The 13,156-nt window shown below is 53.0% G+C and overlaps 1 protein-coding gene across 6 annotated transcripts in view; it reads left to right on the top strand.

Moving 5' to 3' along the window:
* The window catches only part of ZDHHC14 (zinc finger DHHC-type palmitoyltransferase 14), a 267,415-nt gene that overhangs the window by 55,271 nt on the left and 198,988 nt on the right, over window positions 1-13,156 (top strand). Inside the window, exon 1 of one of the 6 annotated variants that reach the window (XM_070073340.1) lies at window positions 4,383-5,031. The exons of the other annotated variants lie outside the window; for them this stretch is intronic. Coding sequence (XP_069929441.1) covers window positions 4,928-5,031 — 104 coding nt within the window. The 5' untranslated portion in view covers window positions 4,383-4,927. Of the gene's footprint in view, window positions 1-4,382; window positions 5,032-13,156 lie in introns of those variants that run through there. 6 annotated transcript variants of the gene reach the window in all.

Genomic DNA, 13,156 nt, shown 5'->3' with positions numbered 1-13,156 from the left:
CAGAGTGGACAGTGAGAGAGAGAGACAGAGAGAAAGGTCTTCCTTATTGCCATTGGTTCACCCTCCAATGGCCACCGTGGCCGGTGCACTGCGCTGATCCGAAGGCAGGAGCCAGGTGCTTCTCCTGGTCTCCCATGGGGTGCAGGGCCCAAGCACTTGGGCCATCCTCCACTGCACTCCCTTGGCCACAGCAGAGAGCTGGCCTGGAAGAGGGGCAACCGGGACAGAATCCGGCGCCCTGACCGGGACTAGAACCCAGTGAGATTTCTTTATCTGAAAGGCAGAGTGACAGAGAGTGGGAGACACACACACACAGGGATATCAGTCTTCCATCCGCTGGTCCACTCCTCAAATGGCTATAATGGCCAGGGCTGGGCATGGCTGAAGCCAGGAGCCTAGAGCTCCATCCAGGTCTCCCACGTGGGTAGCAGGGGCCCAAACACTTGAGCCATCTTTTGCTGCCTTCCCAGGTGCATGAACCAGGGAGTTAGATTGGGTGTGGAACAGCGGGGACTTGAACCACCCTTCCAATACAGGATGCCCACTTTGCAGGCAGTGGCTCAACCCACTGTGGCACAACGCCAGCCCCAGCAGTGGGAAGTCTCTGAAGTACCAAATGAGAGTTTTAGAGACTGACAAGTCAAAATCTGGACTTCGAGTTGCCTGCGGAAGTGCGGAAAATCAGGGAGACTCTCGAACAAATGTCTGTGTCGACAGATCTCTGGTTTTCATCAGACAGAGGAAACAAATTTCTTCACATTAATCTGGAAGTACAGCCTGATGCTGGAATTGCAGGGGGTTCTGCAAAGCTGAAGATCACCATAGTAACATCTATATTAAACTTTACACCTTAGCATTGCTAGGGAAAGGCGCTGTGTCTAAGGCTTCCTCGGGGAATAAAAGGATTCTACCTTCCGGGGAGCCATCGGCCATTTCTTCCTCGTTTCCGGCTTTGGTTTCGAAGCCCAGCAGTCTGCCAGTCACGTGTGAAGCAGCCCCGACGTTAGCACTGGCATCAGGATGCTAGAATACTGTGTCCTGTAGCGGTGGGGGCCAGAGCGCCAGAGCGGGCAGGTGTGTCTGTCTAGAAGGATGGCAGGGGACGCTTTGGACACATATATTTTATCAGCGATCAGCTCAGGGTTTTGTCCGGACTGTGGTGAGTTCCAAGTGCCGAATTCCTCTAGAACTGAGCATTCATGCAGACTTGGCCATTCCAGCACAGAGACTTGCACTGGCAACAAAGAGTCTTTATTGCAGTTACTGTGAGGGACACTGGCTTATTTTTATTTTATTTTTTAACATCCTGTCCCTTAGGTTCCACGCAGTTCCCCATCCAAAGAAAACCTGGTCATGTCCTCCACCGGCGTCCCCTTTTGCACCCCCTGTTCCCTGCTAACTGATTTTCTTTCCTCGTCCTCAGCACACCTTAGGGCCTACGACTGCAGAGCCCTAAACATTAGTGGAGGAACTGGTAGAAGGTTTGGGGAGACTGGACAAGGAGTGACTCTGAGATTTCTTTTATTGAAAGAAAAGGAGAAGTCCTAATGGGTATGGATTATGGCTTGTGTTTATTTGGGAGGAAACAGGTTTGCGTGAGGCCCTGGGAGCCAGACCTGCCTGAGCACCTTCTGGGAGGTGAAACCCCAGAGAGGGAGCGGGGGCCTGAAAGCAGGGTCCTTCCCAGTTCACCAGCAGCCACGTCGGAACACGGGGTTTCCACACGAGGGTGGTGAGATAGTGGGGGCGGAATTCCACGGGGTCAGAGTCGTGCGGGAAGGGGACCAGCAGCTGCCTGCGTGGGCTTCTTGGGTCTTTTTAGTCTTCAGAGAGGCACTGGACTCTAGTGGCCGAGGCTACCTGGGTTCAAATCCCAGCCTTGCCTCTTACCAGCTGTGTGAGCTCAGGTGAGCTGCTTAACCTCTCTGGAATTCACTTCCCAGATAGGGATGTCGAAAGATTCAATTGGGTGATAAACGTGACGTGCCCGCCTCATAGTATTGTGGGATGGAAATGTTTTCTGCTATTTAGGAGTACTCCGGACCTTCTGTGATTACCGGGAAGTCCTGGTTACCCACAGAGCTCCCATTGCCAGGAAGGGTGTGCTGCTTCTGCCCAGGGAACCCGTGCAGAAGCTCCGTGCCAAGCGGAGGGAGGGGCCCTGAGAGACCACCGGGAACGCCGAGGGTCCCGAGATGTCAGCAGAGCATTCACACTCCCAAACGCTGTGTTCCCAGGAGACCCTTCACTCCGCCGCAACTGGACCAGTGTCGGTCATTTTGTCCCTAGAGGGGTGTTTCCTTTCTCTCTCTCTCTCTCTCTTTAAAAGATTTAGTTATTTATTTGAAAGACTTACACAGAATGAGGAGAGGCAGCGAGAGAGAGAGAGAGAGAGAGAGGGAGAGAGAGAGAGAGGTCTCCCATCCACTGGTTCACTCCCCAGATGGCTGCAACGGCCGGAGCTACACCGATCTGGAGCCAGGAGCTTCTTCCAGGTCTCCCACGTGGGTGCAGGGGCCCAAGGACTTGGGCCATCTTCCACTGCTTTCCCAGGCCACAGCAGAGAGCTGGATTGGAAGCGGAGCAGCCAGGACTCGAATCGGCACCCATATGGGATGCCGGCGCCGCAGGCAGAGGCTTTGCCCGCGATGCCACAGCGCCAGCCCCGAGAGGTGTTTTCTTCCACCTTCGCTGCACAAGAGAGACAGGGTGGGTAGGCAGTCTGTGCTGGCTAAGGGATCTGGGGCCCTTCTGATGGCCCCGATGAGTGTGGGGGGAGCGAGGCGGCTAGAGAACTGGTTCTAGGATCACACTAGTCACTGGCTGAGCCACCCAGAGCAAGTTCCCTAACTTCTGTCAGTTTCCTTATGTGTGAAATGGGGCTGATAACGATACTGACTTATGAAGTTCTCGTATAATTACAAGCATTGCAAAAGGATAAAGCTAATATAAGGTTTCCATCCGGAGAAACTGGGTGAAGCGTGCCTGGGGCCCTTCTGTGCTAGTTTTGTGACTTCTTGTGAGTCCATTATTATTTCAAGTAAAAAATACAAAGTTTTGTTGGAAAATGTATTAATAATTTTGTTCAGAAAAAGCCTGCAAAAAACTTAGCATTGTTCTTAGCCAACAAATACTAAGAAATTTATTGTGTGTGAATGTGCAAGTGTTTTGCCCAGGGATGCCCTCTCCTAAGTATTTTATGTGTTGTTACTCACTTTATGCTCAGAACACCCCAGGAGGTGGGTGCTAGTGTTACCCCCATTTTACAGACGGGGTCTGATGCAGAGCAAGGCCAGGCATCCTATCTCAGGCCCGGGCAGTGAGCAGCAGGGCTGGCGGTGTGCTGCGCTGGTCCTGCTGTCACCCCTGTGCCTCCCTGGTGGGAGCCGAGGAGCAGAGCAACCCTCCTGGTGAGGACAGGGCCCTCCGCTGTCAGCCACAGGGCCAAGGCACTCCATGCATTTCCTAGGATTTGCTCAGGCGCCCATGGCTGGTGTCCCCTCATGTATTTTTAGTAACAGGTGAAGGAAACATGAGGATGTACTTCAGCACAGGATCAGCAGCGGGATGTGATGCCACTGGGGTCGTGTTCCTCTGCTACTTATTTTCTTAAAAATAATGATTTTATTTATTTGAAAGCCGGACTGACAGAGGAGGAGAGACAGATTCATATCTTCCATCTACTGGTTCACTTCCCAAATGGCCGCAACAGCTGGGCCTGTGCCAGGCTGAAGCCTGGAGCCAGGAACTCTATCTAGGTCTCCCGTGCAGGTGCAGGGGGACCAAGCACTTGGGCCCTCTTCGGCTGCTTTCCCAGGCACATCAGCAGGGAGCCAGATGGGAAGTGGAGCAGCCAGGACTTGAACCGGTGCCTATAAGGGATGCCAGTGTCACAGGCGGTAGCTTAACCCGCTGCGCCACAGTGCCGGCTCCCTCTGCTACTTCTTAGCCCCTTATCACAGTGCTGTGCTCAGCTTGATTATTTGGTTTCAAAAGAAATCTGAAACTCTCTGGAGGGAGCAGTGAAGGGGAGAGAGGCCTCTGTTTCCGTGTCGCAGCTGGAGACGGCACGCTGCGCCGGCCCTCGCCGGGCAGCACCCCTCCTGCCTCCAGGGGCTTGAGCCTTTCTCCGAAGGGTACCCCACATCGGCAGCACTGCCCACGAGTTGCTGACACTTCAATGTGTGTGCCCGGAAGGCCAACCGTGCTTTCCGCAGCTGCCCGTGGAGAGTGTGGGGGTCTGCCCCGCTCTGGCGGCAACCCGCTAGGTCCGTCCTTGACCCTGTCGTGGCAGGTCCTGCTGTTGTAATGCCCGTGCACACTGGGAGCTGTCCCAGCTCCCCACGCTGCCTTCCCAGGCCCACCCCAGCCCCAGCCCCAGCCCCAGCGAGGACGGCACTGGCAGTTCCCCAGGGCATTCATCACACTGCACCTGACCTTGGAACAAGCATCCAATGGGCTGTGCTGTTCTCCTCCCCCACTGCCGCCACCATCGTGTGCCATCCCCGTTCCAGTAACCTCTCGGGGCCCCGCTCCACCTCCTACCCCGTTCTTTCAAAGCAGATGGCAGAGCCCCGGCAGTGGCTGCGAGGCCGTGTGTCAGGCTGACCTCCGCCAGGCAGCTGCTGTGTTCTCACCACCCGGCTGCCCCTCCCCCCGGGTCCGGGCACTTGCAGCCCCTCGGCTGGGAGCCGGGAGACCCCCACAGCCGCCCAGGGTGGAAATCCCCCTTCCATCCTGTATTCTTTGTTTCCATCACTGTCTGACATTATGTACGAGTGCCCTACATGTCTCCCTTCCTCCTCTCTTCTTGCTGGAGCGTGTGTTTCTCAGAGGCAAAATTTTAGCATCTTTCTTATGCTCCACTGAATCTTCCGCCTCAGGAGTGGGGCGGGGGTAGAGCAGGTGCCGGCCTCTGCTTTGCTGAATGACTGGCAATGTTGCACAGCGGTCTACACTCCTTGCAGGATGTGAGTTACGTGCACTTGTTTTTGCATCTTCTGCAGCACCTGGCCCCATGCTCAACACACAGTAAGTCTTCGGTGTCCTCAACTTGCAAACAGGGTAGAGAATCTCCTTCAGGAGCCGAACTGTGTGCAGGGAGGGAATGGAGACTGAGGGGAGAAACAGGAATGTGGCTTGTTGAGGCCCTCTCTGGTTCTAGCGTCTGCAGCCTTTTCTGTGCTGACCTGGAGGGAACCTGACCATTGCCCGGTCTTCCTTCCCACCCCGTCTTGTGGCTGTCACAGTTCTGAGTCTGCAGGTGAACCACCAGTGGGGCCTGCAGAGGGAGCGTGCGCGGGGTGCAGGGGTGGAGCCGGGTGGAGACAGGGAACAGGTGCAGCGTTTTGTCTGGAAGGATGGCGTGCGGCTCAGGCTGTTGGAGGCTTTGCAGGTTTCTGATCATTTGAGAGGCGAGCTCTTCAGCAGGGAGTCGTTTCCAGGAAGACAACAAATGCTTGTTCTTATTTCCAAATTTCTGTTAATTTGGTTATTTGTTCTCTGCCGCTGTAGCCTCCGCGCCGCTTGCTGCTTCTGCAAGTGTTAGATTGGCAGATGGGTTGTGTGGGAGTAAGGAAGGAAAATTTCCTATGTTAATTTCTCTCTGACAAGCACAAGTGCAAATCTAGACACAGCCTCCAGAGAGAAGAAAAGAAAAAAGTTTCCCTTCATGCATGTGCACACATGTGTGTTATTTCCCGTAGGAAAGGATTACATATTTCACGGAAGCTTATCTTCAAAACACGTAATGGTTGGGGCTGGTGCTGTGGCAGAGTGGGTGACGCCGTCGCCTGCAGTGCCGGCATCCCATATGGTGGCCGGTTTGAGTCCCAGCTGCTCCACTTCCGATCCAGCTCTCTGCTATGGCCTGGGAGAACAGTGGAAGATGGCCCAAGTGCTTGGGCCCCTGCACCTGCATGGGAGACACGGAAGAAGCTCCTGCCATTGCGGCCATCTGTGGAAGTGAACCAGTGGATAGAAGACTCTCTCTCTCTGCCTCTGCCTCTCTGTAACTCTGCCTTTCAAATAAATAAACAAATCTTTAAAAACAAAAACAAAAACAAAAGCAAGACATGCAATGGGCTTCATTTCCTGCTTCTTTATGTGTAGAATTTTTTTTTTTTAAAAAAAGGTTTATTTACTTATTTGAAAGGCAGAATTACAGAGAGAGAGAAAGAAAGAGAGACAGTGAGATCTTCCATCCGCCAGTTCACTTCCCAAACGGCTGCAACCACTGGAGCTGGGCAGATCCAAATCCAGGAGCCAGGAGCTTCTTCTCTCCCACGTGGGTGCAGGGGCCTGAGCACTTGGGCCAACCTCTGCGGCTTTCCCAGGCCACAGCAGAGAGCTGCATCGGAAGTGGTGCAACCGGGACAAGAACTGGCACCCATATAGGATGCTCGTGCCACAGGTGTCAGCTTTACCTGCTGCGTCATAGCACTGGCCCCTGTGTGTAGAATGTATAATGGGGGACATTCAGGGAGGTAACACTGGTAAAGGAACTCTGAGAGGGATTGTTTCTACTTGATGACCGTGGGTGCAGAAGTGATAGAACTTAATAATCTGCCAGGATCTGGCCTGAACTCTGTGCACATTCCTCCTCTGTGCCTCTGCGTACATGGCGAGAGTGAGACAGAGAGGGCTCCTTGCTCGAGGTCCACAGCCGCCCACTGGAAGAACCACACTTGTAAAGCTGGCGTTCTGGTTTCGGAGGCTGTGGTCCTGCTGTTCCTATCCTGCCTCTCCAGGAAGTAGGAGTAGGGCTCTTAATCCCCAGCCGACTCTGCCACTCGGCACATCTAAATTCACGTGGTGGGAGGACCACCTACTTTGCAAAAAATCAGTCGTTGATCACAGTGACATTTATGTCACACAGAGAAACAGAATAGGCTCTTGTGGTTTCTGGAATGCAGGTGGTGCCCAGTAAATACTTATGAAGTGATTTTCCCCTGAATGCAGTCTGGTAATGGCGAATACCAGAATGTCCAAATTAAAGAAAGGAAGCTTAGGTAATTCAGGTTTTCTTAGCACAAATTGGCCAGAACAATCCAGCAGTGCACCTGTTTATAGAATATTTCAATTACAAATGTGCTCCAATTATTGATAATGATGAGTCTTGGGGACCATCCACTTCGCGTGTAATTGGAAATCACTGGAGCATGTAGCACATGAGCTTTGGTGCACCTGAGCCCTTTGGGCAGGTGCAACACGACTGCATCTGTGCAGGTGCAAGAAGTTGGGGACCGCAGCTGCACGGACACACCTGGCTCGGGAGTGTGTGGTCAAGTTTAGGAATTGCTGGAAACAGCAAAGTTGCTAACTCATCAGTCTCTTGTCTAGGAAAGTTCAAGAACTATCTCGGCTCAAGAAACAAAAGCATATGTACCACTTCCAAAATACTTAGGACCTGAGGTGGTCACTGTGGCGCGGTGGGTTAAGCTGCTTGTGTGTTATCCACGCCCCACGTTATGTCCCAGCTCCTCCACTTCTGATCCAGCTTCCTGCTGATGTGCCTGGGAAGACGGTGCTCATGGCCACGCGTGTGAGAGACCTGGCTTGAGTTCTGGGCTCCTGGTTTCAGGCTGGCCCCGCCCTGGCTCTTGCAGGTATTTAGGGAGTGAACTAGTGATGGGAAGATCTCTCTCCTCTCTGTATCTCCCTCTCTCTCTGCAACCCTGCCTTTCAAATCGATCAGTCTTTAAAACAAAATACTTAGGACTCAGAATGTCTAGGTCATCATACAGACCTTGCAGCTCCTTAGAGCCTCTGTTTTATGAGCTGTAAAATGGGTACAGTGATGTTAACTATCCAGTCTCCGAAGAGCAGAAGCAGTGCTGTCTTGAAGGCGTACGTAATAGTCCTAGGGTCCTTTGAAAGCTTCAGTGCCTCCCATTTCTTGCTCAAGTGGGGACTACAGCTGGCGTCACAGAAGTGATTTGTTTTAAAAACCATTCATGGGCTCCTTGGCCCCCTTCTCTGGTGTCGGTGGCAAGGCAGATATTATTCCATAGCCAGAGAGAAATTTGCAGTGTATAGGTTCCTCAGCGTTTTGCCCAGGGCTATTTCTCCTGACGGAGAAGGCACTCCCCCGAGGGCACCCAAGGGTGTGCTCCTGTTGCCCCTGCCCACCAAGGTGCCATCTGCAGCCCCTCGGCAGAGGCCTCCTGGAATCGGCTTGCTCCACTCAGCAGGTGCACCAGCGTTGGCATCCTCTGCCACTGGCCGTGTCCTGCTGGATTTTTTTTTTTTTTCAAGCAACAGCTGTTAAGACATTTCCAAGGAAGGTTTATCTAGAACTCGGTCAAAGAACCTCCTTGGGCAGAGTGACGCAGTCATTTCCTCCGGTACTAAGGTTGACGCCAGCTTGGGTCGTTGTCTGTCCCAGGCCCCGGGGGTTAGAATCCCACTGCCCGGGTGGAGGGGAGCATTGACTGGGACAGTGCCCAGGGCAGTCCTGGCCTGGACTCAATTCTCTGTGCTCGGCTGCAGTCCTGTGGGCCCGTGCCCACCATTCATTTGAGAGAGAGGACCATGGGCTATAGGGAGATGAGATTGTGGGCTTGAGTCAAACCCAGAAAGGCAGCCAGGGAGCCCCCAGACCTGGCCTTTCCATGAGACACAGCACCACCATCAGTGAGGACAGAGCCCGCCAGCACAGAGAGGACCAGCACATGTCCAGCTTGCAAATGAACGATCAGGAGAGTTTTGCAGTCCCAAACTTACAGAGAGTTGGCCATGCATAGGTGCTGGTGGTTCTTGCTGCTGGTGTTTGAAACCCAGTTCTGCCTCTTTCTAGCTGTGTGACCTTCAGGCAGTGTCTTAACTTCTCTGGGCCTTCATCTTCCTCTGCTGTAAAGTGTAGATGCCTGCTGTTAGGGCTCTATTTGAATGGTTTAATGCCAATAAAGTATGTATGGAATAGTGACTTGGCATAGTGTTAGCACTCAATAAGGAAGACATGAATAAATAAGCATTATTTTATTTTATTCTTTTTAAAATTATTTATTTGTTTGAAAGATAGAGTTACAGAGAGAGAGGGAGAAACCGAGTGAGATCTTGCATCTGCTGGCTTACTCTCTAAATGGCCACAGTGGTCTGTCCCACCAGGCTGAAGCCAGAAGCCAGGAGCTTCATCTGGGTCTCTCATGTGGGTGGCAGGCGTCCACGCACTTCTTCTGCTTCCCCAGGTGCTTTAGGAGGGAGGTGGATCAGAGGTAAGGCAGCCATGACCGAACTGGTGCGCCATGAGATGCTGGCATCACAGACAGAGGCTTAGCCCACTGGGCCACAATACTGCCCCTATTTTATTGCTATTATTAAAGATTTATTTGTGTATTTGAAAGGGAGAGTTGCAGAGAGAAGAGGAGAAAGGGAGGGAGGGAGGGAGAGAGAGAGAGAGAGTGAGAGAGAGAGAGAGAGAGAGAGAGAATATCTCTCTTCTATCCGCTGGTTCATTCCCCAAATGGCCACAATAGCCAGAGCTGGGCTAGGCTGAAGCCAGGACCCAGGAGCTCCATCTGGGTCTCCCACCTGGGTGCAGAGGCCCAGGCACTTAGACCATCTTCCACTGCTTTCCCAGGCACATTAGCAGGGAGCTGCATTGGAAATGGAGCAGCCTGGACTCAAACCGGCACCCATATGGGATGCTGGCATCACAGGTGGCGGCTTAACCTGCTCTACCACAATACCCGCCCCTGTTTTATTATTTTGTAAAGGCACCAACACTTATTAAATGCCTTATGCATGCCAGGCTTTCTGTTGAATCTTGATGCAGACAGCCCCTGACTTAACAATGGTTGGATTTATGATTTGTTTGACTTTACATTGGTACATTCAGTAGAAACCCTGCTTCCAGTTTGGAATTTCGTCTTTCCCTGTGTGGTTGTTTGTCCTACACAGAGAGGCTGGGCAGTGGTGGGGGGAGCAGCCCCCATCGGCCCTCGTGAGGGCCACCGCTGATAAGCCCCAGGGTGCTGTGCTGCTCCCCCAGGCTGTATATTTGGGTGCATTTTGCATGGGCATATTTCCAACCTAGGGTGGGTAGGTTTGTTGGGTTTCAGTGTAAGCCCAGTACTTGGATTGGGCACAGTGTAACCCCATTGCAGGTCAGAGAGCGCCTGTATTTCATTTACTCCTTCCAGCTATCTCGTGGGCTTGCACACATGGAAATGGAGGAAAGGAGGGTAAGGGTCCTGTTCAAAGTCAACAGCAGTAAGTAGGGCTGTGAGAAGCTTCATTTAAATGTGCCCGGCTCTACTGTATGATTGCACGTGGTCTGTACAGCACCACGAAGGCCCCGATGAGTGTAGTGTGGCCCACCGTAGAGCCCCCGGCCCCAGGCTTGCCTTTCAGCTCTGGGGATGGGATGGAGGAGTCGACAGTGGGCCCAGGAGCAGCGCTGAGTTGGCTCTGAGAATGGGAAGAGGCTCCGGGGTAACACACAGCAGGACACGCTTTTCCCGTGGAAATGCAGGACAGCCAGCACGAATCTTCCCACTACACGTGCAGAGGGCACTCTATGGGCCGTCCTCAGTAAAGAGCCATTCAGGGGGCATCACTTGTCCCCTGAGGGGTTGGGAGGGGGTCTTCTAGGGCCTAGTCACTCGTTCAAGGATGAAACCAGAGCCAGATAGATGTGGCCACTATTCAGGGAAGGGCCAGGCAGGAGGACCAATCAAGTGATCAGGGCCAAGTCCAGAAGCGAACACACAGCCAGATGTTAGGTTCAAAGTGGGAACGAGGATCCCCATGGGCAGAATCTCCATGGAAACCAGAGTTGGCTGTAGGGATTCTGACTACACAGAGAGCGGGGACCATGGAGAGACCTGGGTGACCCCCGGCAAAGAGTTTTAGCACCGCCAGGTGCACACACACACTTCATGTAGATACGACATATGGATATAAAAACCTTTGAAAATAATATCTCTGAGTGCCTGGAGACAAGTTCTTGTCTCCGAAAGGGCTAGATTCTAAGAGACCATTCCACCGACTCTCAAAGCGGTTCTGCCTGGACAGGGCCGTGATAGTTTATTAAAAATAAACAAAACCACAGTGGGCTAGAAATAGACGCAGCCTGCTCGATTGTCTGCCTCGTCTCCCTCCCGTGACGTCTCTGCTCCACGCAGGGGTCTGTCCAAGCAGTTTCTATTTTTGAAGCAACAGAAGATGCTTGTCAGAGTCGGGTGGGAGAGGCCAGTGCTGGCGTCCAGGGCACGGCCCGTCTTCTGAGAGCTGTGACCCCGCACGGTGAGTCGTCAGCCCCTTGGCCACAGACGTGCCGGCATTGCAGGCGGGAAGGGAGAAGTCCTTTAAGCCACTCATGCCCTACAGACAACACTACCTGGGGAATCCATGAGTCTGAGCTGAAAGTGAAACATCCCACTTCCACTTGTGCCATTCTGGGTTTCAGCAAAAGACCGTATTTAGATATGGGAAGAAAACGGAGCCAAGACAGTGGTAGTTTGGAAAGAGAGGAGAAAGGGAGACAGGGAGGGAAAGAGAGAAAGGCAGACAGAAGGAGAAAGGGAGGGAGGGCACGATACAGGGTGGGGCTGCGTGTGTCAAGTGTGTCTCAACATAAATGCCTTCACATGCCTAGCGCCTGCTGGTTCTGAAGCCGAGGCATCAACCTTCACGTCCGTCCCCCAGCCAGTGCTCTGGCACAAGGTCATCTCTGGGACCCTCTACAGGAGAGCAGGGCCTCCCACTGGGACAGAGCAGGCTCTGTCCACAGCACTGACCTGCAGGAGTGAGTCAGTTGGTGACGTGCAGTGCCTTAGGGCCATTGCAGGTTTTGGTGATTTGATCTTACTTACTTTTTTTAAAAAAAAAAGATTTATTTTTATTTATTTGAAAGTCAGAGTTACACAGAGAGAGAAGGAGAGGCAGAGAGAGAGAGAGAGAGAGAGGTCTTTCATCCGCTGGTTCACACCCCAGTTGGCCTCAACAGGCAGAGCTGGGCCAATCTGAAGTCAGGAGCTTCCTGGGTGCAGGGGCCCAAAGGCTTGGGCCATCTTCTACTGCTTTCCCAGGCCATAGAAGAGAGCTGGTGGAAGTGGAGCAGCCAGGACTTGAACCAGCGCCATAAAGGATGCTGGCACTGAGGCGGCGGCTTTCCCCACTGTGCCACAGCGCCGGCCCCTGATCTTACTTCTTTCTTTGTAGACTTATCCAAAGAGGACTTGGGGAGGCTGTGCTTTCCTGCGCTTCCTGCAGCCCAGCCCGCGTGGGGGTGGTATTCATTGTGTTGGGGCAGTTGTCTCTTTGCCCCCTTCCCTGGATCTCGATATTCCGTCATCGAGCCGCTGCCCTCACCCCCGTGCATCCTTAGCTCTCGCCACTGTCCTTTGTCCCGCTCGGGACTTCTCCACCCTGCCATGTCCTGACCACGCCTGGTCATTCCCTCTTCTCAAATGGCTTTGTTGCCTCCTCAGTGGCTGCCTGTCCTCCCCTCTCCTAACTCCATCGTCTGCATCACATAGATCAGGATTCTGTACTTATATACACAAGGGTGCTTCCAAAAGTTAGTGGAGAAACAGAATTAAAAGCCATGGTTATGTTGGAGCAAATTATTTGGAAATCTGTGCCTAGTTTTCTCTCTCTCTCTTTTTTTTTTTTTTTCAAAATACACACTCCACAAAGTTTTCGAGAGCCACTCACATATGTGTGTGTATGCACAGATGTGTACACTGAGGTGCTATCTAAATACAATGCCCATTCACCTGCAGGTGATTTTGTGTCTGTGTTCAGGCTCCGGATGACCCAGAGAGGCCCCTGTTGTGAGTCGGAGAGGCCTTGCTCAGCTCTCTCCAGTGCCGTGAGTTTCTCCGCGAGGCAGAGTCCCAGAGCCAAGTAGACACAGCTTCTGCTCGTTAGCGACCAGACCCTGGGAACCTGCAGCCCCCCCCAACAAAGGCTGTGCAGGGTCTTCCTGGCGTTGTCCCCTGAGTACTAGCTGTGCTCCTTGTGAGGGGAGATGTCTGCACCCCGAGGACTGAGGGGCGCCCTAGTGGGTGGATGGTTTGTGCTTGGATGAGTGGCTGGGCTGCCCCGTGTGTCAGCGGTGGCAGCAGGGGTGAGGGTCATGAGGAATGCCAGGGAGTCTAAGAACCCCAAGGGAAGACGTGGCCTTCCGGGTCTCGATGGCGTAGGTTTG

This window comes from Oryctolagus cuniculus, chromosome 5, assembly GCF_964237555.1.
Source record: "Oryctolagus cuniculus chromosome 5, mOryCun1.1, whole genome shotgun sequence".
Classification (NCBI taxonomy): Eukaryota; Metazoa; Chordata; class Mammalia; order Lagomorpha; family Leporidae; genus Oryctolagus; species Oryctolagus cuniculus.
The sequence above is the reverse complement of the archived record's forward strand: the minus strand, read 5'-3'. Positions and strand labels throughout refer to the sequence as shown.